The sequence below is a fragment of the Melopsittacus undulatus genome, chromosome 1, assembly GCF_012275295.1.
Source record: "Melopsittacus undulatus isolate bMelUnd1 chromosome 1, bMelUnd1.mat.Z, whole genome shotgun sequence".
Classification (NCBI taxonomy): domain Eukaryota; kingdom Metazoa; phylum Chordata; class Aves; order Psittaciformes; family Psittaculidae; genus Melopsittacus; species Melopsittacus undulatus.
In genome coordinates, this window is record NC_047527.1 from 91975942 (window position 1) to 92000999 (window position 25058).

The 25058-nt window shown below is 39.7% G+C and overlaps 1 protein-coding gene across 1 annotated transcript; it reads left to right on the top strand.

Moving 5' to 3' along the window:
- Window positions 1–3985: 3985 nt before the first annotated feature.
- Window positions 3986–18110, top strand: LOC117435853 (mitochondrial calcium uniporter regulator 1-like). The gene is made up of 9 exons (XM_034063252.1): window positions 3986–4357; window positions 5202–5315; window positions 6662–6765; window positions 9210–9311; window positions 10432–10473; window positions 12794–12865; window positions 14795–14848; window positions 15241–15355; window positions 16620–18110. Exons 1-9 carry the CDS (start codon window positions 4111–4113, stop codon window positions 16673–16675), a joined length of 906 nt encoding a protein of 301 aa, XP_033919143.1. The 5' UTR covers window positions 3986–4110; the 3' UTR covers window positions 16676–18110.
- The last annotated feature ends 6948 nt before the right edge of the window (window positions 18111–25058 follow it).

The window sequence follows — 25058 nt, forward strand, 5'->3', positions numbered from 1 at the left end:
TCTTGGGGTGGCAGGAAGGGATCTTGGTCCAAATTGTTCTCCACTGTAAGGCACTTAGTTTTGATAGCTTTAAACACAGATGGTGTTTATCTGTTCATTCTGCAGGTAAAACATGTCTCATAAGAACATAGAGAGGTTTAATATTCTAATATAAATGCCATTTTCTTATTGCTGTCAGCCACAGCACTTGAATAAATATCATACAGCCTTCCTTCTAGAAATCACAGTAGGGTTATTTCTGGCAATTGAACCAGCTTCTAGAGAGACACATTCTGCTGGCGTTTTCTGCAAGGAGCTAGGTGCATGACCCCATTTGAAGATTCGTGCAATAGCTGTTCAGCAACTTAGGGGATCGGGTCAATTGGTTTAAACCTTGTCTGGGTCCCAAGACTTCGAATCGGAACGGCACTGACGGGCAGCACTATTAGCAGTTACTGCCATCTACGGGTCGGATCACCTTAGCTTTATTCCTCAGCGATCGTTTCTTTGTTACAAATATACCTGTTCTCATACATAAACAAATGTAATAGAAGAAATTACGGAGTCATCACTGATTTCTTCACTAAAGGCAGAACAAAATAACAGAGGTATGATTTCACCTATGCATCCACCTTTAAAGAACGGGAGAAGATTTTGAATGCTTAATATTATTATCTGCTCTAGACAAGGAAAAACATGGCATCGCTTCATTGTCCATTTTCGGTGTGTAAGATGCCACCTTTGCTTTGAAACCACTGAGGCACACTCATCCCTGATATAACAGCACTAGAATGACTTCAAATGCACCTTATCATTTGCATATTCATTTGAATGCTGTTATAGCTTTTCTTTATTTTTTTAATCCCTTCAAAGTGGGAAAGCATTCATGCACTGGTTACTCGCATTCTTTTCCAGCCTGGGAGGTTTTCAGCTTTCCCCATTTAGAATTAAGAGCAGTTTGGGGTATTCACCACTCCTGACAGCTGTTAATCCTCCTCAACTCCCTACAGTCATTTTATGTTAAACATTTGAAGTAAGTAACAGGACTATTCAATGCTGGTTTGGACTGTGCCTGTGGTCCTTTTAGCTCATTAGTTATTCTCTAACAGTGGCTAGCCCCAGATGCTTGAGCAGGAAAGTGAAAAACCTCCATACTGGAAAATCAATGCAAGGGCACAGGAACCCGTCCCTTTCTATTATAGGTAAAATCCTTTTCACAAGTCAACCACATTCATCTAAAAACTGACTTCAGGTTTTGATCCCTCCTGATTCCTGTTGGAACATTTTCACAAGGACTATTCTGTGAAGTACAAAACTTTCAATTTCTAACTTAAATGTACTTATGCACGTTTCACACCAAATATTCCTTTATCGGTAATGTTCTTTTGCATAAGCAGTGGCTATATTCTCTTTCTCTGCCTATTTTGCACTGTTTTGTTTAGAGATGGAAACAAGATACTCTCCCAACCTTTGTTTTGCCAAGTTAAACAAGCCAATCTCTTTTTAATCACATGTGACAGAAAAGACTCTTCATTCCCTTAATTATCCCATTGACAGTAGGTTGCCAGTTTGAATCTGAACTCATCTTTCCTGTATTGGAGTGCCAGAACTGTAGTCTGTATCCAAAACATTATACTCAAGGGTCAATGAAACTTTCCATGTGAACCATTGAAAATACCCTACTTGATGCACCCTAGGGTTACATTTGCTTTCCTTGCAGTCACAGCACATTGGTGGGTCAATGATGCCCCTTAGATCCCATTTTACCCTCCCCTTTGGTTTTCATCTAAAAGTACTAACACATACTGTCATTAGTCCTTATTTTGCATTTTGCCTTACTTCGCCATTTCTGTTACCCCAGTTTTTAAAGTCATGCACCACTTCTTAATCCTTCTCTGCAGATTTCCCTGTTACAACCAAGGGGGATATAACTCTAGATCCGTGAATACTGTGTGCCTTTAGGGTCAAAGTTTAAAGGGCACTAAGCATGTAACTTTCAGCACTTCTTTCATTTATGGTCTCTAAGTAGGACCTAACAACTTCCATGGGGAAATGGATAGATTAAAGCCAAGTGTTAAGCAATGTAGAATCATGAGATAGCACAAAGTTGTCCTCTCCTGGCTTGCAACTGCATTGCTGATGCCTCTTCATGCAGGAATTAGTCCCCAGTGCCCAGTTAGAGAAATATATAGCTCTGAAGCTAATGCAGCCTTCTGGAAGCACCTCCAGAGTTCAGTGAATCTACCTGGTGGTTGGTATATAACAACTTTCAGCACAGAGAAGGTCAAACCCTGCCCTGTCCCTGACAGTGTTCAAGGCCAGGTTGAACAGGGCTTTGGGTAACCTGGTCCAGTGGATGGAGGCCCTGCTGATGGCAGGGGACTGGAACAAGATGATCTTTAAGGTCCCTTTTGGCCCAAACCATTCTGCAATTCTAGGATTCTGTGAAACAGGGGATCTGGAAGATTACACTAGAAAGGGGAAAAAATGAACACATTGATCTCTGATGCAGAGATAGAAAGTCGGTTGTACTGGGAGACCACTGTAAGTAGCTGTAGTGACTTTGCTTTCCCTAGAGAAGATGAAAATGGGCATTGAAAGGGACCATTGAAGAAAGACTACCAAAGAAAATACACTGCACCAATTTCTGAATCATCCGTAGGTGGAAAGACAGCTACCTGCAGACTCAGAAATGTCACCAATTACTGCCAAGCTAACGCCAGGCAACGTACATACAACAGCCAAGCAGGTACAATGCACATTAGCCAAGCTTTTGCTTTTACTTACAATGAATATAAACAGGGCCATGTGGGTGAGACTACCAGCGTCCCTGACCTTGTACAGTGCCAAGTGGTTTGCGAAATGGCTATTCAGGTAGGATTAGTGTGTGAGTACAACAATGTCTCTCTGATACACTGAAGTAACATTTATAGTTTATTTTGTAATAACATTGTTGGCTTCTACTCTTCTGGTTTATCATTGCAGCAGCTGGAAGTAATTGCTGCTACAGGTGCCAGCCTTGCGTACATGCAATGTCCTAGCTGCAATGACAAGCTGTGCTGCTGTGACACTGCTATGTGTTGCAGTAGCTCAGTCACCTTTGCATTTGTATGGATACATTGGAATTATTCCGTTTTTATACTGATTTACCATAGTTACTGATTCTGGTAAGAAGAAAACATGCTGCATGCTTTTTGTGAACATGTAGGCAACAGAGAAAATAGACTTGTTCTGAAATAAGTGCCACCTGGAGTGCACCCTCAGCAGGTTTACTGATGACACCAAGTTGTATGGGAAGGGATGCCAGCCAGAGGGACCCAGACAGGCTGGGGAGGTGAGCTCATGTGAACCTCATGAAGCTCAACAAGGACAAGGACAAGGTTCTGCACCTGGGTAGGGGCAATGCCAAGCACAGGTACAGGCTGGACAATGAGTGGATTGAGAGCAGCCCTGCAGAGAAGGGCCTGGGGGTGCTGGTTGATGTAAGCTGGACATGAGCTGGCTTCAGTGTGCGCTCACAGCCCAGAAAGCCAACCAAACGTAACCTGGACTGCATCAAAAGGAGTGTGACCAGCAGGCGGAGGGAGGTGATCCTGCTCCTCTCATGAGACCCCACCTGCAGCACTGCATCCAGCTCTGAGGCCCTCCAGGTAAGAATAACATGGACATGTTGGAGCAAGTCCAGAGAAGTGCCACAGAGATGATCAGAGGTTGGAGCACCTTTCCTATGGAGACAGGCTGAGAGAGTTAGGCTTGTTCAGCCTGGAGAAGACTCCGGGGAGACATGAGAGCAGCCTTCCAGTACCTAAAACCGGGTCCCACTAGAGCCAGGATGAGCCCGTACTGTCTCGGCCCCCAGGAGGGCACGAGGAACACTCCACTTCCCCCGGGCCCTGCCGCCCGCCCGCGCCTCTCTTCTAACCGCGCCCCGTCGCGTAACCATGAAATCAACCGGCGCCGATCATAGCGTCACCCGCGTGCTTTGCCACGTGCCGGAGGCGGAAGTGAGGAGCCGGGGTGGGGGCGCGTGTTCAGCGATGGCATTCTGCTAGCGGCGTCGGTGGCAGCAGCAGCGGTTTCTCTCCTTCCCCCCCTCCTTCCGTCGGTCGGTCGGGACCCGGTGGTGCGGCCATGGCCAAGGGCCAGGCGGCTGTGACCGCGGCTGTGAGCGGAGGGAGGCGGGCGCTGCTGCCGCTGCTGCCGTTGCGACCGCGCGGAGCCCCGGGCGCCGCCTCACGTGACTGCCGCGCGCCCCCGTTCCCGGTGCACCGCTGCCTCGGTGACTGGCAGCGCCTGGCCGTTACGGCCGCTAACGGCAGCGCAGGGCGGGGAAGGCCCTTCGGTGGGACCGGCGGGGAGAGCCGCTGCGGGGAGCGCGGTGAGAGCCTGTGCGGGCGGCGGGGAACCGGGTGCCCTGTCACCTCACCCGAGCGCGATAGTCCTGTGGCATGGAGAGGAAGGGGTGCGCTGCGGGCCGCGGCTGCTCTGGGGTCCCTCGGAGGGGCCGTTATCAGGGCTGGGTCATCTTCCCCGAAGGGTAGACTTGATTCTCCTTTCTCGATCCTTAGAACAGCTAACGCACGGCCATATGTTCTGTCCGTGTGTTTTAAAATAGAATGACTTTGAGGACAGAGTTCTGCCCCCTGACAGTTTACCTCATGTTCCGACTTGCTTTCTTTTTGACAGCTAGTTTATGCTAATGCCCAAGTGGAAACTATGCTGTCTGAGGTTTGCATTCACTGTTGAAAGTATTGTCTGTAAAAATAGTAAATGTCAAATTGTGAGGGATTCCCTTTTTTCTAAAGGGGACAGATAATGAAGACTGTTAACAAAGAGTAGCAAAAGTCTGAGGATTTAGTTCTCAGAGCCCAGAACTGCTCATAGCATCCGCTGATTATGCTGCTAATAATAAAGGAACAGTTTTAAGATCATGAGAGTTGGTGGGATTTTCAAGGACATGATATTCTTGGAGAGCATCTCAGAAGTGCAGCAGTAGTGTTGTAGTGCATTTTCAAGCTCTTGTACATAGGCCTTCTTAGCCAGATACCTTTTTGCTTCAGGCAAGCTGTAGTAACCTCAAAGCACAATCTAATATTTTTTCATAAATGGAGAATATTTGGTGTAATAAGAAAACTCCTGGAAAGCAAACATATTGATTAATATACTTTCCTAAAAGTAACCTATGTATTGTTTTTGTCTTTGTTTTGTTTTTTTTTCTCCAGGTGTAAGCACCTCTGCATCACCATCTTTACAAAGCAGAGAGAATGTTTCCTTTTTGGGAAATAGGAGGCTTTTTTTTGACACTCATGCACTGGTATGCCTCTTGGAACAAAATGGTAATTTGCTAGAAATGAGTAGTATTTTCAATGTCATTTCGTGAGTGGCTCTAAAAAGCCACTTTTACAAAGGTTGTTACTTTCTTTTCTTTGACATGTGATGTTACAGCTTCAGTTTTATGGATTTTTTTTCTACTTCCAAAAGGAAACAGCACATGAAACTTTGGAATAATTTATTATCCTACTTGTAATTAAAAATGTGAAAGAGAAAACAAATTTTAAAGGTTGAGAGTAAAAACAGTTTTCAAGGTCTTATAATTGGATTGAATATGGACTATGCTTTTAGGATAAAAATGGAATACTATAAAATATGGTTGCTGTTATGCTAAAACATAGATAAGGCAATAGGTTATTTTGGATTCGTGCTAATGTTGCTGAGGTGGGGAAGGTACCTGAAGGAGAAGTTACATACTGCTGAATTGAATTTTAACAGCTCTTCGTCTCTGAAAAGGAGAAGTCCCAGTCCCTTTTCCTTGCCATGTAGTTTCATCTCTTCCCGTGGCCAACCTAATTCTCAAGAAACTCTACAACTCTTTTGCTTGATTGGTATTCTGAGATGCCACTTTAGTGAGCCCACTGAGCAGTTGCGTAAACACCAGGACACATACAAAATGTCAGGAGGAGGGATAACGTCAGGATATCTTCCTTTTGGTGGTGACAAACTATTTTATTAGCTCAGCTATTGAAAATAATTCACTCTCAGACTCCAGTGCTTTCTGATGCTTAACTGCTGTTTAGTTCGAAACAGTCACACTTTTGCAGGTGTCCCTTTTCATAATTAAATCTTATTCATGGCATTTTTACTCCTATATTTCGTAAGTGGAAAAGTTGAGGGTATTTCTAGGGTGATGTTTTACAATAGTTTCCAATATATTCAGTTTAAAAGGTTTGTGACGGGGACTAAGAGGCTGGTAGGCCTAAAATTAGAGCAGTTAGCTCTGTTTTCAGTTGTTGAGTTTTGCACATCTTCAGCACTACTGAAGTTGTATAGTATAGTATACTGAAAATAAGTATCTGCTTTTCAGGGTCAGAATTCTTGTTCATAGAAATAACCACATGTGAGAGATGACAATCCATAATATTCCTAGGAAATTTCCAGCATTCAGCCTGCTGATGCTGTAATAGTGCTGTACTACAGAAGCAGCTATACTGTGTCACCAACGTGGAGGAACTTGGATGTATGAACTCACGTTCTTTTGTTAGTGTTGAATCAAAAGGAGTATGTTTTATTATCTTCATAACTGACATTTGTTTAAACTTGTTGCTGAATATTTATAAGTGGTGTTTCTGTAAACTGTCCAGATTTAGATGTGTCTCTGAATGCTGTTGCATTTCATTTTGCTTAGGGTTCACTACTCAGCAGTCGGAGGTCATTGTATCTGCATTAGTGAAAATTATGAACACCAACCTGGATATGATTTACAAGGATATGGTCACCAAAGTACAGCAGGTTAGATCAGAGATAATGGTGGGGGTAAAGTAAATAAAAACCTTGTATGCTTGCTAATGAAATACATATTGCTATTTATTGCTGCTGGACACTGTATTTTGAGTTGGTATGCAAACCACTGGTAGTTGTTTGATTTCAGCCTTATTGTAGCATGAAATAGAATTACTGAGAAGGCTTTCAGATAGACATAGTAGATATTCAGTGAGTGGATTTGAATCAGGTCAGTTCATGCAAAGGTAGATCCATGTAAGGAACTGGGCATGACAGTGTTGAATATTACCATGTCGAGCTCTTAGACATCTGGCTTCAGAAATGAAACTGAAATTCAGATAATGACATTATTCGCTGCATGTAGAACTTACGCATCTCTTAATGGGAACGATACCTGGTGTGCTGGAATTCCCTGACACATCAGTTGGTCAAATAGACAATGCTGATAAGAAGCATAGCTGAAGTACAACTTCTTGGGCTGCTCTGTGAGGCTGGGGTTCACAGCCCCAAGGCACCTACTGAACACAAGCTTTAACTTATTTCATAGAATCATAGAATAGATAGGGTTGGAAAGGACCTTAAGATCATCTAGTTCCAACCCTCCCACCATGGGCAGGGACACCTCACACTAAAGCATGCCACGCAAGGCTACGTCCAACCTGGCCTTGAACACTGCCAGGGATGGAGCATTCACAACCTCCCTGGGCAACCCATTCCAGTGCTTCACCACCCTCACAGTAAAGAACTTCTTCCTTATATCCAATCTAAACCTCCCCTGTTCATAGTAACTAGGCTGCTCTCTTAAAACGTGAGACAAACAGGAGCTGCTGTCTTTGTAGTATGATAGCCTTGGCAGCTCTACATGTCATGAAGTGGGATACCTGGGTTTTGCACCATCTTCCATCTGGGGAGGTTTCAGCCTGTCCTTCCTGGCTTTTAGCTTCCAGGTGAAGCAGACATGAGGGTGCTTCTTCCTCCTGTGCTGAATTTGTTCTGCAGTCAGGGAATACAGTGTTAAAGCGACGCTCTCTACCATGCTTGTTTGTTTGTATGTTACAGTAAACAGTCTACAGTAAATAATCTCAACCTCCTTCTATGCCCAGCTTTTTTGAATGAAAGTGAAACTTTTGGGTTTGTGCTAAATTAAATGTTGCTACTGGTGCAAGATGTTTTCTGAGTCAGTTAGGTTCAGTCCATGGGTGACTTTCTACCATTAAGATTAAAATGTGCAGATTTGCATGGCATGCTAAGATTGAAGCAGCTCAAGAGATATGTATGCCATGAACTTTGGGCAACATAAGCCCATACTTCCTTACAGTCTTTGCAGAACGGCTTGTTCAAAAAGAGAATGAAGAATTGGGAGAAGGTTTGGAACATTGTGAATGTAGCTTATTACCATTAGGCTTTAGTTGGTATGTAAAAGATAAAGTATTACACTGGTCAGACAAAACTTTAGGGAAAAATAAATATGTATGTGTATGTGTATGTGGGTACAGAGATGAGGAAGAGAAAGAATAGGAAAGATTGGTTCTTTGTTTTCTCAGCTCACTGAAGAGGGGAGAGAACAAAAGCAAGCCGGAGGCAGGGAGTAAGAGAAGAGGTGTCCATGGCAGCACTCTTTCTATAGTTTTTGTAATACGTTCGGTACACTGTCCCATTTTTTTTTCAGTCACCTGAAAGTGACTGAGATGCCACCTTGAGATGCCACTTAGAAATACAATGCTGTATTCAGAATAACATTTCCTGACAGAAGTGCAGTTAAAGTGCTGTGTCAGATTTGTAGGGTTCTCAGTACAGAATCAAAAGCAAGAGACTACTTATTAGAGCGAGATCTTCAGAGAAGATAAAGGAGGCCCTGTTTGCCTACATAGCTAGTGTAGGATGTAGAAAAATGCCTACATCCTTTTCCATCCTTGAAAGTTTCAGAGGATTCTTGTTTGTCTTCTGTCAGCTCAGTGTAACAAACTGAGCAGAGCAATTAAAAGTGTAAGTAATAGTGAGTGATACTGCATAGCAAAGCAGAGTGGCACCTCTCTTGCAACAGAGGGGTAAAGAAGGAGATAGCTACAAAAGAATATGGTTGTACTGGGAGTTTTGGTGTGAAAGCCACCTTTCCTCATTTAGCTGAGAGACAACTGTTTACTCCCTAAGGCCTTTTGCTAGCTTATGAATTTTAAGGCTTGGAAGAAACTATTTCCTAGGCTATTAATTGAATTATTCTGCTCTGTGTTAGCACTGCTAATTTTGTCAAGTGTTACCAGCATTTGAGATTAACTTGCTTATTTTATCCCTGTCAATTTATCTTGCTTTGTGAAACTCAGACAATTAATCTGAAATTGATGAATTAAAAGTTTCAGGGTACCAAAAGAGTCTATCATAATTTGTAGGCACAGAGGAGAAAAAGCATTACAGGTATTATATATTCTGAGGTTTTTTTCTTCCTTCTTTTAAAGGAAATTGCTCTTCAGCAAGTAATGTCCCATATAGGTGGCGTGAAAAAGGACATGATTATCTTGGAAAAAAGTGAATTTTCAGCACTTCGTTCAGAAAATGAGGTAAAAATCCCTATATTGAAAAGTGCTATTCTAGCACTTGCTTATTTTTTCTAATGATGTAACAAAGCATCTTGTATCCAAGGGGTTGGCTCTGGGGCTACTGTGGCTTAACACCTTCATTAATGACTTTGTTAGTGGGGCAGAGCACACCATCAGCTTATTTTTTCCAATGATGTAAAAAAGCTTCTTGTACTCAAAGGGTTGGCTCTGGGGTCACTGTGGCTTAGCATCTTCATTAATTACCTAATTGATGGGGCAGAGTACACAGTCGGCATGTCTACAGATGATATGAAGCTGGGAGCAGTGGCTAATATGCCATGCAGTTGTGCTGCTATTCAGAGGGGCATGAACAAGCTGGGGAGGTGGGATGAAGTTCAGCAAGTGGAAATGCCAAGTCCTCCACTGGAACATCCCCAAACACCAGTACAGGCTGGTGCTGACCAGCTGGAAAGCAGCTTGGCAGAAGAAGCCCTGAGGGTCCTGGTGAGCAGCAAGTTGACCATAAGCCAGCACTAAGCCTTTGGGACAAAGGTGGCCAACAGCCTCCTGGGCTGTGTTAGGAGGACTGCCAGTGATTCAAGGGAGGTGATCCCATCTGCCTGGCTGTGATGAAATATCATCTGGAGTGCTGGATCTAGTTCTGGGCTGTCCAGTGCAAGGAGACATGGATGTGATTCTGAACAGAATCAAACAAATGGCTAGAGAGATCGGTAAGGGACTGGAGCTTCTGACATATTGTAATAGGCTGTGAAAGCCTAGAAAGAGAAGTCTCGGGGGGGAATCTCATTAATGTATAAAAATATTTGAAGGGAGGGTAATGTAGATGGAGACAGGCTCTTTCCAGTGTTGTCCAAAGACAGACAGTAGGTAACTGGCACAGATCAAAATGTGGAAAATTCTGTTTAAACATAAGAAAAACCTTTTTACTCTAAGGGTGGTAGAACTCTGGAATAGGACTGTATCTGTGCACATACTGAGGGCATAGAGTTAAACCACACTTTTCACTTTACAGTTTATAGTCAATGTTATGGATTGTGCAACTTCATTAGTACTTCTAGCTTATGGGGCTTTATGTACAGTAATAAAGTGTACTTTTTTTTTTCTTTTTCTGCTCTCCCAGAAAATAAAACTTGAACTCCAGCAGATAAAGAAGGAAGTCATGGTAAGATACCATACTAACAGGATCAAGAATTAACACTAATTAATCTAGTCTGCATAAAAAAATGAATTAAATATTATTGCTTTCAATATTTTTATTTTAAAAGGTGTGCTTAATCGTTGTGATATACCGGATACTGAAATTGCAGTTGGTGGTACACTGTGGACTGCAGCAAAGACAGTTTCATGCATATTTCAGTTATAGTGACAGAGAGCTGTGAATGGTACAAGAGGTGAAGAAAAATGTAACTGAATATTTTTTCTCACACGTCCTTGATTCAGATTCAGAAAGTGGCTGCCATGCCATGTCATGCTTAAGGCTGAGTGAAGTTCTGCATTTAGGGCTGCCTGTTACATGTAAAGATGTGACATGCTTTTAAAATGACAGCACTTAATACTTGGTTTGGGATGGAGTTTTAGGTTGTTACTTTTTTTTTTTTGTTGATGTGCTTGGGGTTGTTGGTATTTGCTTATTGGTTTGTTTGATTGATTCTCTGAAGACTTACCTGTTAGCTGTCCAGAACTTAAAGTAACTTTAAATGACTTCTTTAGGTCATTAAGTTTGGTCCCATTGTTTGAAAACAAATGACCACTGCAAGAAAACAGGCTCTCTGGAGAAAACTTAACTCTATTAAGGATAAGAATTTAAGTGTCAGTACTATGTTTATGTTCTTTATGGTTTACCTACCTTGAATAGCACTCCAAACTGTTTTACTGTCAGAACAAGATCATCATAATATCTGTTATTTCAATAGGTGTGGAGTCATAAGCAGCCTTTATGCAGCAACAAACAGTCTTGGAAGTTGAAAATTGGAAACTGGGAAACATTAACTGTTTTTATTTATTTGAGAGCTGCTTTTTCCCACTAAGATGTCCCTATTAGTTGGAAGGGTGGAGCAGTCTTCCTTCCCTAGGATTTGTCTAAACTATCAGACCTGAATGTGTTGAGCTAATTGGCAATGTGGTTGAATTCAGCCTAATGTCTCTTTGCCATTTCTTACCTATTTTCTTTTTAATTTCCTTTTGCCCTGTCATCTCCAAAAGTAGCACATAAGTATCTCAGGGCTAATCCTGCATGTTTCATACTGTGCTATGAAGTGCTTAATGCATCTGAGTTTTCAGAATAATATTTTAAAATACATTCAGCACCTGATTTTTGAATTGTATCGTATTTTATGTTTTAGTTGCACATAAATGAGTTAGTGTAATCCACTGTAGGGCATCAAGGATTTGAGTCATCTTTTCTTAAAAGCTTAGATGTCTTTAAATTTTACTTTTAACTGTAAATATAATTCTCACAAGGGCAAGTGAGTTTGTTTGCTCATACTTGTTCCTTTAAAAGACAAAAAGACACAGTGTAGTAAAAGTTTAAGTAAAAGCTATTTCTAGTTTTAGAATTTATTTCATTAAACTGTAACATATCATGTTGTAATGATGTCCAGTTATAAACCAGCTGAAGTTCAAAAATTCAGACATAGAAATTGAATGTAGTTATTGGTCAGGCTAAGTTAATGAACTTTTGACTAGTTGCCGTTGGTCTGTTTGAGAGATGCTTACCTGGTTTTAATCTCCCAGAACATCAGCAAATCATTTGCTTCTCCCACACATTCATCTGATCAGCAGTTCGCCGCATGACAAACTGTCAGCTATCTGGAATTCCTGCCAGGAGGTTGTGTTAAAATGGCAGCTGTCACTGAGAAAAGCAGGAATCACAGCTATAGATGAAGTAAAACACAAGTGAACAACTTATGGTAGTTCTAAAAAGTTAGATTTTAAAAATATAATAAATATTTCCTGACTTCTAAAATGTCTGCAGCTTTTTCTTAAAGCCTTTCATGCAGTCTTTAGAAACAGGAGGGTTATTTTGCATTAGAAGGTTGGAAATTGCTTTAAAGGTATTTTGACCATCAAGGTTGTTTCATGGAGGAAGCCCAACTTACAGGTATGGGTTTCTAGAAATCAGTGTGAGTTATGCGATGTATGAACATCCCCAGTATTTAGAGAAGCATGTGCTCTCAATTAAGTTCTGTTCTCAGTGTTCTGGTTTTAGAAGTAATTGTTCAGTATTGATTCCAAGATTCAATTCACCCTATAGAGCATGTACATTTCCTGGGGAAGAATAGGAATGCTTATATTTTTGAAAATTATGTACGTTAATTGGAAAGAAGCTTGATTACCAAGATACGTGAGGAAAAGCACAATATATCTATGATAGCTTGTATGATTCTATTCTATGATTCTGTGATTCTTTATTTGTCTAATTCTTTCTGCTTATGATTAAATAGAAAATCTTGATTGCTGTGTTATTATGTTTTGCCCATTAGGATGAAATTGCCAAAGTTCGTGCTGATAACAAGTTAAACCTAAACCTAGAGAAGACCAGAGTAAAAGAATTGGTAAGTTTTCCTTTAGAAACCGCTTAACACTGAGTAATAGCCAAATTTGGCTAAGAGCATCTTACCCAAAGAGCGTTTTCATACTAATCCATAGTATCTTTCTGCTTCAAGATAGTATTAATCCAAGTTACTCATCCTTATGCTGCTATAACACAAGGTACCATGTTTGGTTTTGTATCCCTGTCTATTTTGATACTGTTTTAATGTCAGGATTAAATCATTACATTTAATATATTAGATATTTAATCTAAATATGCTTACTGGCTGCCTAGAGGTTTTCTGTGTTGTTAGTAGATCTCTTTCTGTATTTTCACACTTAATTAAGTTTATGCATTTCATTATATTTATCATCACTGAAGATGTTCATTTCCCTATAGCTAGAGAATTTATAGCTTAGCTGATTTGTAAGGAAATACATATTGTGAAAATAGTTGTCATTTATTTTTATTTTGTTGAAATTCTAGCTACTTGTGGTTCAGATTGTTTGAAGTTTGAAATATCTAGTAGAACTGGATTAATGGATCTTAAATTAGAGTAACATAGATGAAGAATTAGAAGATTAACAAGTTTTCGCATTAAATGTAGCATTCTAAATAGAGTGCTCTTCTTACAGGTATATTTTTAATAGCTTTTAGGATCTTAAAGAAATTGCATCTTCTAAATGGGAAGATGTTTTAATTACATTTTTCCATTAATATTATTTCTTATTCAGTCCATTTTCCCAGGTGTGTAATGAAGAAGTAATATTTATCTCAAATCCAGGCAATAAAGACTGTGCAAGTAGATATTATTTACCTTCTGTATGTGCCACTTGAAGCTTTTCATAATGGTAGCAGCTATGTCCCTGATTTAATATAATGACTAACAGTCTGTTATCTCATAGTAGATGTTTGAATAAAGCACAATTTGAGTGGGTAAAGTTCTTGTTCAAAGGTTAATACTTCATGCTGATGTTTTAAAAAAGCATCGTATGTAATGTGTAACTGTGTAGATCATAAGCTTTGCAGTATTTCAGGCTTACAAAACTGATTTAAAACTGCTGCAACAGTGATTAATTAGGCACTGGTGTTTTCTTGCATATTTATGTAGGATTCTGGAAGCTACAGTCTGTCTATTGTGCAGAGCACTGGGTCTTTGAGCAACATGGTCTAGTGGAAGGTGTCCCTGCCCATGGCAGGGAAGTTGGAACTAGATGATCTTTAAGGTCTCTTCCAACTCAAACCATTCTGTGATTCTAGGATTTTGACTGCCTTCCAGGAAAAGCAAACTATGCATGTTGACCTTCTCTTAAGAAAGTTAACCAACTTTATAGTCTGTTGTACAACTATAATTTCATACATTCTTTGAAAACTGCTCTCTTTTTTTTTTTTTCTTTTCCCTTCCCCTCCTCCCAGGAATTAAGTTCCCCTCCTCCCCTCCAGTTAAGTTGTCACCTCTGCCATGCATGAACAGAAAAGGAAAAAGGCAGGTGAATGGGGAATTGGTTGTTTTAAAACCATACTCCCCTTCCTGAAGAAAGCAGATGGTTCAGTCTTAATTGTGCTCAATGGATTAGTTAACTGTTCCAGAGTTACTGTTTAGAATCATAGGTCTTTGTTTTTCAGAAATACAGATCTACCAACTTTTATTCCACCTGCTTATTAATACATACAGCTTTTGCAGAAGCAAAGTATGTGATGGACTTACTGTGCTTCACAGTTCAGAGATGTGGATGAACATCTGTCTAAATTGTGCTTTACTAAAGGGCAACAATTACCTTACCATACTGTCTCCCAAGCATTGTCAAGACAATAATCTCTTGTGTATTCAGTGTTCCACAGAATTTGGAAGCAATATGCTTTTAAGTGTGAGGCATAAAGTTTAATGACAACATGAATATAATGTTTATCTTTTTTTGGTGTGTTTTGTTTTTGTTTTTCTTCCTTTTAGTACTCACGTAATGAAAGAAAACTACTTGAAATGAGGACAGAAATAGTGGAATTGGTAAGAACTTGGTAGCTGATTATTATACAGCAATTCTTTCTGTACTTGTGTTACAGACCTGGCATTCTTTTTTTGGAGTTGTTCATATCTTTAGGCACTTTAATATACAAAATGTCATTGTGTTTTATTTCCCTGTGTACTTTCATACTGGTAGGGGTAATTGAAGTGTCTACAAAACAAAAAGGCTTTCATCTATATTTTTATACCCTCTGCATATATATATACACAAACTGTTCAGTAATGAGATTAGCTAGGAACGAACCTGTACTTTTTGAATGCAAACGAATATACATTTTTGGAGGAAACAAAAATACAACTTGAAGAGTTGGGTTAAACTTCTAACTGAACTGGAAACTGATGGAATTGCACTGCTTTCTTGATTTATATTTTAGCATGCACAACAAGATCGAGCTCTGACCCAAACAGACAGAAAAATAGACACAGAAGTTGCAGACCTGAAAACAATGCTGGAAACGCATAAACTTGATAATATTAAGTACTTAGCAGGTAAGGAATCTGATAGTTGTCTCTGATGGTGAAACTATTAAACATTGTTAAGTGTTTGGTAAACTCTTGATTGACTATATTCATAAAGGCCCTGATTAAAAAAAAAAAAGATTTGAAATGATGAAGATTAGCAGCCTTAGTTGTGTACTGAAGCCAAAGTTTCCCATGATTTGCAACTTTATTTCCATGGGCTATGGCTGATGTTTTGTTCTTCCCCCCACTTTATATTGTTACAATAATGCATATGAGGAATCTGAAAGACTGCCTGGTAAACAAGGACCAAAAAGTTTTTCTGTGCCAGGCTTAATTGATAAAAACAGCCTGATGCATTTCTAAGATCTCTCCATCTGTCTGATGGAGATGTATATGCAAGAATGGAACATGTCAGCTTTTCTGACTGTTCACTGCCACATACTCTTTAAACTATCATGTTTCAGGCCATGTGCATTAGACAAATAATATATATGTGCATGCGTGGCTACACTATTGCCCTACATAACTTGAGTATTTTGACATTTTGGTACTGAGTGTGCAGTGCTATTAACGAGCAGGTTTGCGGTAGAAAATTACTCTTCTGATATTGATTTTTTGATTATTCTTTCACAGTGGATTTTGTCACAAGTACAGTCACGTGTATTCATAGTACTGTACTTCAGGCATAACCTTTAGGGAGAACCATTACTGGAAGATAAAAGGCACTTCATTAAATTGAGAGGAAATTGGTTTCCCCACCATCCCTACTCCAAAACAAAATTGCATTGTGTTTGAAGCGCTCCTTTTGCAAATAATGGCAAAACTTTTGTGTGTATATCTAGAAATCAAAAGTCAGTATCATTTCAATAGAAATTTTTAAAAATTGCAAACTGCGAAGCCTTGTTAAAGAGAGCTTTTTCATTTATTTGTTTGCTGAATACTTGACTGTGATTTAATAATCCTGTTACCCATTTCCTCACTTTACAACTGTAACTTGCCATATTGAACTTTTGGGGAATGGTAGGCAACTAGGGATTTCTTTCAGCTTCTTGCTACTTTTCCAGCCCAGTTTTCCTGCATTTTTTTTCTTTCCTTTTTATTTGTCATTTTTGTGCCACTTCACTGTGAATGGTTTGTTTTTAAATTAAAAACCTTATTTTCTTACATGAAGAAGGGGTGGTGGTTACACTTCTAGTACTGAAGTAAGATGTGTACATAGCTCTTGGAACATTTCTTTAGAAAGCTAATGATTTAATGTCTCCATTTCTCCCCCATTTTTATCTTCTTTCAGGTTCAGTATTTACATGCCTTACAGTAGCACTGGGATTTTATCGTCTGTGGAGATAATAAAACATCAGTGTAAGGGACTTCTACTGTCTTCATTTCTGGGTAGGGGAAAAAAAAAGGAGTATTATCTTTACCTGGATTTCAACCAAGTCTTGACTTTTATTTATTTTGTAAAGCAGACTGCATAGAGAATGTAACCAAAGATGTGCCTAGAAATAAACTGTACACATACTGTGTGCATTTTGAAACTTACCTCTGCTGAAAGCAGAGTATATGCATCTCTGCTGTTTCCCTCCACTTGGGACTGCAGTGTGTGCACCTTGCTGCTACTAAGTGTCATCAAAGCAGAGACTGGCATTCACATGATTGTCTGGGGCTGCCTGCTCTAAAGAAGACTGTGTGGGATTACGTTCTGCGACCTGTTCAGAGCTGCTTGCTGGAGTCAGTTGCATGTATCAGACTGAAGTCCTGACTGTTAATGTAAAGCTGAGACTACCTGTTTTGTGGCTTGGAGGCACTCTTGTATAAGTAGAATCTGTGTTAGCTGAATCATGCTTACCTCCCTTCTTCTAACACTTGTTCATACAGTTACTATGATCAAATATTTGTTTTGCTATTTTTATAACATTATAGTTATTAGCTTGTTTTCCAGATGGCTATCCAATCAGTCATGTTTTATGACAAGAGTACTGTGTAATGATAGCAGTGTTTGCTGCTAGTTTTGTCTGTAATATATTTGTAGTGGTTTTTGTGACTAACTTGCTTTTGATACATGTAAGTATCTGATACTCATTCCATATGCTAATTGTTATCTTTACCACTGTAACTGGAAATTTGCAATGCAGTAAAATACACTAGTTGTATTAATTTACAGTTCAGGGATAGAAAGTGTCTCTGGTGCTGCCTTCTTGATGGAAGGGAATTGATGCTTCTAGAAAAGAAAGATTTTAAATGGTGGTTATGGAACAGGGTCTTTGGCAAGGGAACTGCAGTGCTGACAGTCTTCTGGAGTTTTTGCTTTTACTTAAAAAAATAATAAAGGAAAAAAAACAACTGATAGTTCTTCAAACTTTGATAGTGATTTTATTAATGAAAGCAGTAGCTGAGACCTGCAAGGATGTTAAATCCAAGTCTGAGCAAGCCCGTGTGAACTGGTAAGTGCAACTGAAGGCAATGAAGGAAGGTGCCCAGTGTATCCAGTTATCTGCCATTCATCCACTGATGAAGTGACTGCTCTAGTAGCAGAGCTGCCAAGTGTGTCCCTTCAATTAAGGGAAATTTGCCCTTCTTGCTTTCTCTTAGGAGGAGAGAAGAATCTATGCATTGGTAATAAATGCTGTTAGAGCACAATCACAGCTTTGCTTAATAAAAGTAAAGCTGTTTGGCTACTTTGTGCCTGTACTGTAATAACCATTTCCCTCTTGGTGGTGGGGAGTGCCATCTTCAATCATGTGCACGTGTGGAGGAAGTCATGGATGCCTGTAATAATACTATACTGGCCTGAAATAAAGAATTTGTAATAATTCCTAAGATATGCTAAGTTTTCATTATAAACACAACTTTACATTTGAATTCAATCTCTTTGAAGGTAAGTCACTGCTAATAGGACTTCTTTTAAGCTAAGATTTAGCAATGTCAACCCCCCCTTCAGTACTGAAGTGGAAAGAAGGAAAACGTACTGCAGAAAACTGCCCCTCTGTCTTGAATGAATCAATATTCAAGATCTTCGCTTTTTTGTGTTTTAAAAATATTTTTTGTACTAACTTCTAGGACTGGACACTTTCTCAAATTAGACAGGCAGTAATTTGATGCTTGGAATTACTTTAATGTTGGCTCTTGCCTTCCCATGACAGGTGATTCTCTATCTGTGTAATCAGCACATCTTTGCCTGTATGCCAGAGCATCTGATAAGCAGTTGGTAAAATAACTATTGAGAACTAATTTTACATATAGTGTCTGTCCTGCCAAAAATAGTTACTATGCAAATAAATTTCAGGGCAGATAGAGGAAGTGAAAGATTATAGAGCAACACTGTCCTGAAATTAGCAAAGCGTGAGGCAAACCAGCCCTTCTTGGTGAGTGTTCTAACAAGGAGTGAAGTTAATGGATCCTTCAGCAAAAGGACATTATAAATAGAACATAAGTATTATTTCCTTGCCCATAAAGTGTTCAGGTGTGGTGTAAAAGCTTGTTACTCCTTTGTGCACAAATGCTCAATCTCTTGCTTTCCCTCTTCAGTAAAACTTCATAAGGTATCCATCTCCTTTTCACTGATATGTATTATTACCTAATTGTTTGCTTCAAGATTTTTATTACTGTTCAGTCACACACTGTCCAGCTCTTTGTTTATCGGAAGTGTTGGTGGCATCATTCATTTCCCAGAATGTTGTAGAGTTGTACTTAAAACCATGAGCTGACAAATGGAAATATTTTTAATGTAGATATGAAGTCTGCTTCAGTTTTTCTAACCACAAATGTTTTGGTTCACTAGAATAAACCTTACTGTAGTTGTGACTATTCATGTAACTGACCTTGTCATAAATGGTGAAATCCTGGCTCTCTGTAGCTATTCACAGTTCCTATTGGCTTTGGAGAAGGCATGCTTTTACATTCCAGATATTTTGAGTCATACCACTTTGTGGACTCTTATTCTTGCTACCATCTGTAGACCTTGCCCTGGAAAACTGGTGAAGATTTTTGCGTGTTGGGTTTTTCTTTTGTTTTGTTTGAGTTTTAATCAGCAAAGTTTGATAAATTCCTCTGACCAGTCCATTTGAACTACTGGTTGCAAAGTGTGAGCAAGACTTAAATCTTGCATCTCCTACTGAGTTTTCAGGAATCAAGTAAACTGCCTTTATTATGATTTCTAAAATGATCAAAACTCTACAAGACAAGTCAATATTTCACAAAACTGCTATGTAAAGTCTTTAAAGGAATAAGTACACTGTAAAATCATTTTTTTAAAATGTTTTAATATATATGGAAAAGTTTTATTCAGAAATTATTTATTAGTTTAACAATAATCTTTTTAATTGCTTTTCTTTTAGCTATATGTACCTTGAATTTATAGGGCTTTTTGTTGGGTGGGGGGTTTTGATGTGTTTTTGTGTTTTGGGGGGAGTTTTGGGGTGTGTGTTTGGCTTTGGAGGTTTTGAGGGGAGTTGTTTTGGGAGTTTTGTGGGAGTTTGTTGGGGTTTTTTTGTTTGATTTTGTTAGGGTTTTTTAGTTGTTTGGTGGTTGGTTTTTTTTGAGTAAAGCTTTCTGTATAATCAATTAATATCCTTTAGCTTCTAAATTGTTAATTTACAATTGAATATGTGTCTGGAATATTGGTGTTCGCTTTAATCGGCAGCAAACACATACGCTCTTAGAGACAGAGAGCCTGCTCTGCTTTTGTTAGGAAAGCTTCCATTGGGTTAAAAGGTACTTCTTACCCTATTGCCAAACATTTTAAAGCAGTAGGGTTGGTTCTTTATTTTACACTTAAATTCTATGCCAGAGAAATTGCCTCTTACCCTTAACATGCAGTTTTGTAACTAGATAAAGATCACAGAAGGAAGATACCAATGCTTGCACAGTGTTCCTTTGAAATCTATCCATTCCAAGAAAGAAGATGCCATTTTTTAGGGGGAGGATGCCCAACTGCTACCAAAAACAAAATGCTGGAAATGAGCACTATAGTATTGTGACAAATACCAATCTTGGGCCAATGTTTATGGCCAACATAGGTGTGTCAATGTGTTGTAATGTTTCAAATGCCCTGCCTCCTTTCACTGTTCCAATACGCCCCCTATAAACTCTGAGGAGTTCATAAGGTTCTCCATTGCATTCTGAGATTATATTGCCTTGATTTGAGTCATGGCTGATACTATGCATCAATAGGCTCTTCTTGTTGCATGAGTAAAAGTGTAGTGAAGAGAAAAAGAAGGGTGATGTGTATTTTGGGATTGAGTTTTGGGGTGGGTTTTTGCTTTCCCTTCTACAGGTAATGGCTCATGTTCTGTGAGAATTTTAACCAGAACTGTATGGAACATGAATATAATAATGGCATACTTGAAGCAGGCAACTGGATTTGGTCAAATTAAGCTTGTATACAGGGCTCCAAGGTTTGTTTCAGAACTGATAGGGTGAGTAACAGTTATCTTGGCAGGGGCGGGAAGGGAAGCTGGGCAGGTTTCTCAGCATGAAGGGAAAACTCGGAGTTTATACTTGAATCTCCAGCATGCTTTGGTCTTTTTCAGGTGTTAGAAAACGTGTCCTCTTCCACAGGACTGTCAGCAATGCACGTTAGTCCATGAATAAACAGCTGTTAAATATGTCACTTTTGATTGTCCAGAGTAAGTTGTGTCACTCCAGGTTATTCTCCTGTCTTCACCTAGGATCTGTGTTCTTCTGGTAAAGGTGTACTAAGCATTATATATTTACAAAGTTCTCCCAGTGATGCAATAAATTAATAAATACAAAAGCCACTTCAGAACCTCCCTTTACTTACTACAGCCAGGTCCAGATAGTGGATAATCTTTTGATACTCTTATATCAGGGCTTTCATGTCAGTTCTAATGCCTTGTGATTGACATGCAGAGTTCTCTTGTGTTCCTTAGATGCCAGCTAGGCCAAGACACTAACCTCCACCTTGCCTGAGCTACTGAACTCTGCACTGAGCTTTTAAGACCAAATAAAGCTACAAGCATGAGCCTATACCAAAAAAATTAACCACCAGTGGTGCACAGATGAGACTGAGCATGTCTAGTATGGATGCTGCATGTGGGTTTTATGCTTTTGTACAGTGTTTAATTTGATGCAGTTTGTTACTTTGTCTCATGTGTTACTTTGCAGTACCATTCTGAAGGACTGGATTCTGGGAAGCTTTTAAGAAGAAGCTGAAATTCTATGGAAGCTGAGGAGGCTCATGCTTCCAAAATTCCATAGGAAGATTCTTGCAGAGGTCTTACTAGTTTTGTTTCCTCTAAAAAGGTTACTTGTTTTAAAATTAAGGGGGCTTTCTAGAAGCTTCTGAGTGGTTTGTTCTTTGAAGTTTTGTTTTTAATCCTCCTAGCCACCTTCCATTCTGCACTGCAGCACCCTTCTCTATGTGAATGGTTTCCTTTTGAATATTCTGCTTTGGAGATACCCATGACCACAGCTCTCAAAAAGCTATGCTAAGGTAATTCTCTCTTTTTCTGCTGTTAAGTAAAAACGCATCCAAGACTTACAAAAATGTAGCAACACATTGTCTGCTAAGCTGTTAAGCAGTTAACTTGACTTGTTTGAAACAGGGTCCAAGTTTGCCTTAAGGTGTCAGACCAAGCCTGACAAGTTATAAATTTGGTGATTCATAAAGTGTGGCTAACTGGGAGGTTGGGAACGTCTTAGGAAGCTAATCCTGTTTGATAAACAGTGGTGTAGTCATCAAGTAACAAAGCAAAAATATGCTCTCTGTGAAAGGTAAATGTTTAATAGAAACCTTGTGTCCATTTACATAAATGCCAGTGTTTTGAGAGGTATTCTCTTCTTCTGTTGCTACCCAACAGGAAGAAAAATATGGTTCCATATTTGGGCACTCCTAACTCGTTCTCCTTTGTGGTTCCTAACTTGAAATGTTCAATATGTAATTTAATAAATGCATTTTAGAGTCTTTTATATGCATTTGGAGTTTTAACATCGTTTTCAAGTACCCCACACTGCCCAAGCTTGTAGAGAGATTTAAAGGAGGGAAGGGCTGGTTTTCAGTTTGTTCTTGATCAGGGATTTAATGTATTTCTTAATGAAGTAGTGTTTAATGCATTAAAATATGACCAAAGGCTCTCTTGCAAGCCTTTACTTGTTCATGGAAGTTAAAGGCTTATTTATATGAAGGTTTCATGATTAGTGTTGATTGATGCTTTTTTTAAGTTTTTGTACAAATTGCATTTCAAGTAGCAATTTAAATATTTCTGTACACTCTTAGAACATCACCACATGCAGCAAAACCACAAGACCCTGAGGTACTCAAATATCTCTGAATAAAACAAGCCACAGGATCATGTATAAACAGATACAAATGCGGGGGAGCAGGGGGTGGGAACTGCAAGGTACTGGAAGTCTGTGTACTGTATAAATATCTGAGATACCAAATAGATAAGACTGTAGCAACAGTGCAAGAAAACATAAGCAACGCCAGTTACTTCAGTCCATAAATGAAGGTTAAGGCATGCAGTTCCTCGTTGCTCTTGGACAAAACCCAGCAATAGCGACAGACGGCTGTTCCACAACTGCCTCTGCAGCATGTGGAGCTGCCTGTTCCTTTAACTGGTGGTAGCAGTGTGCTCATCCGGAAAATGGAGGCTTGCTTTCTGTGGTCCTGGGATGAAAAGCTTTATTGCAAATATGTGAAGTTTTATATAAGCTGCATTAGGCTTGGTGTGAAAATTGTAACTTAAACGTGGGGGGGGGAGGTGGTTGACTGATTTTCAGATCTTTTATCTATGTTGCTCCAGTGTACTGTGTTTGAGTCCCAATTGCAAACTACCAAAGGATGATTGTTCTCTGCTAATGACCCTTGCTGAAGTAACAGGTGGGCTGGGTGATTTGGTGGTAAGTCTAAGAATGAGCTGTAGTAATGCTCATATGACAGAATTACTATGGAGAGATTAGAGGGATAGACAAAAAAAAAGGAAGCCAAACCCAAGAAAACTGAGTTGCTTCTTGAAGCATTGCTTCCAGGGATGGGGAAACTTGAAATACATACATGTGATGAAAGGGGAAAGCTCAAGAAACTGTAATATTAAAGAAGGCCTATGAGTGATAGCAGGTAGAAGTTAGTTGCTAAGTTACGAGGCAATTTTGGACAGCAGCTATGTAGGCAAGGATGGTTTAACGGGTCTGTGCCGAAGTTCCCATGATCAGAGATTATATAGAGGCATTATGTCAGCGTCAAATCATTGCACACAGAGTACCGTGATTCTGTTGCTGGGGAAGAGCTCTGCGCTGCCAGAGAAAGGAGCTGCATTGCTTTCTGCTCCATGTAGGGCTGGGGGAGGGGGGAGCGCCAGCCTTTGTGCCTCGTTCAGTCCCACACTGATGAGTCCTCCAAATTCCAGCTCCTACTGGGATAATTATACAAGGAAATCTAGCTTTTAAGAGGAGAGAGGTAGCTCCTGCCTGTTTTTCATAGCACTTCCTACCAGGGCTGCAAGCACTTCAAAATACTGCCCTCTCAGAAGAGATCCCAGCCTGCCTGAGGATAGCAAACAACAGCTCTTGCCATAATCTTTTCTGTAGTGGGGATGAAATAGGACTGTTGAGGGGTAAAAAGAGACTAATCTTTTGCTGAGATCCCAAGGGTTGAAGGGCCTTTCTCCCAGAATGGATTCTAGCTTTTCCAAAGACAAAGACTGGTGAATTCAGTGATGAGTCCCTAACTAGCCAGGATAATAGATTCACTCTATTTAAACCTTGTCCCCAGAGGCCTGTATGTGGGTTGTTGTTGTTGTTGTTTGTTTATTTTTCTTGTATTTGTGGTCTCTGCTACCACAGAGCTGAAATGGATGGAGCTCTCATCAAATACGTAACTAGCATTTGTGACAGGGACTGATAAATATGGCTGAGCACAGCTAGGTATTACAGGCTTTGTTTCTTGCAGTGATGCAGTGGACTGGCATCAGTGTCAGAATCTTGTTTTCATTCCTCTCCCATATGTGATCAATGTTAGTCAACTAGTCAGACTCCAGAAGTCACATTTGATCTGTATGACAATCATGGTACTCTGTGCTCTTTCCCTAGCGCATCCAATTTGATTTATCATGGATTGCTACCTCCAGTAGTACAGGGGGCTTTTCAAATAATGTAAGGGAAAGAATCCTTGGAGAAGTAAGAGGAAGATTGCATGAAAACAAGTGTAGTTTTACCAAGCAGAGATTGTGTCAGACTAATTTGGCACCTTTCTTCAGTAATAACTGTATAACAGACTTTGTAGGCAAAAGAAACACAACAGATCTAATAGATCTTGACTTCAGATTCCACAGCATCTGACTTGAAGAAGTTACAAAGCTAATGCTGTTAAGAAGTAACCTCATGATGACAAGACATCACTGGGGTTTGAGGAAAAAACAGTTTAAAGTGGAGAAGAGCTACTAGGATGTTCAGAAACATGATTTATTTAGCCTAACAAATGAAAACTGAAGCTAAGCTGATTCTGGGCATGCTCTCAAGGGCACTGTGTTAGTAGCAAACAGAAGAAAAAGCAAATTATGTAAGGTGAAGGACACAGACTTGCCATAAATACATCTAGGATGGAAATGATAAAGATGTTCCTGATCACTGGAGACTTTAGGATTTGGAATAATGATCCAGTAGAAGCAGCAAGAAGTCTGGCTGGAAAACTAGCTTGAACCAACATGGCCACATTAGACTGTGTGGTGCTTATGTTAGCAAAGACAAGACTCCGTAGGGAACTTATCTCTGT

Bases quoted from the DNA above. Each gene is read 5' to 3' on its own strand.
- LOC117435853 (XM_034063252.1), top strand. From the start codon at position 4,111: ATGGCCAAGGGCCAGGCGGCTGTGACCGCGGCTGTGAGCGGAGGGAGG. The intron at 4,358-5,201 runs GTGAGAGCCTGT...TTTTTTCTCCAG, and splicing joins GAGCCGCTGCGGGGAGCGCG to GTGTAAGCACCTCTGCATCA. The intron at 5,316-6,661 runs GTAATTTGCTAG...CATTTTGCTTAG, and splicing joins ATGCCTCTTGGAACAAAATG to GGTTCACTACTCAGCAGTCG.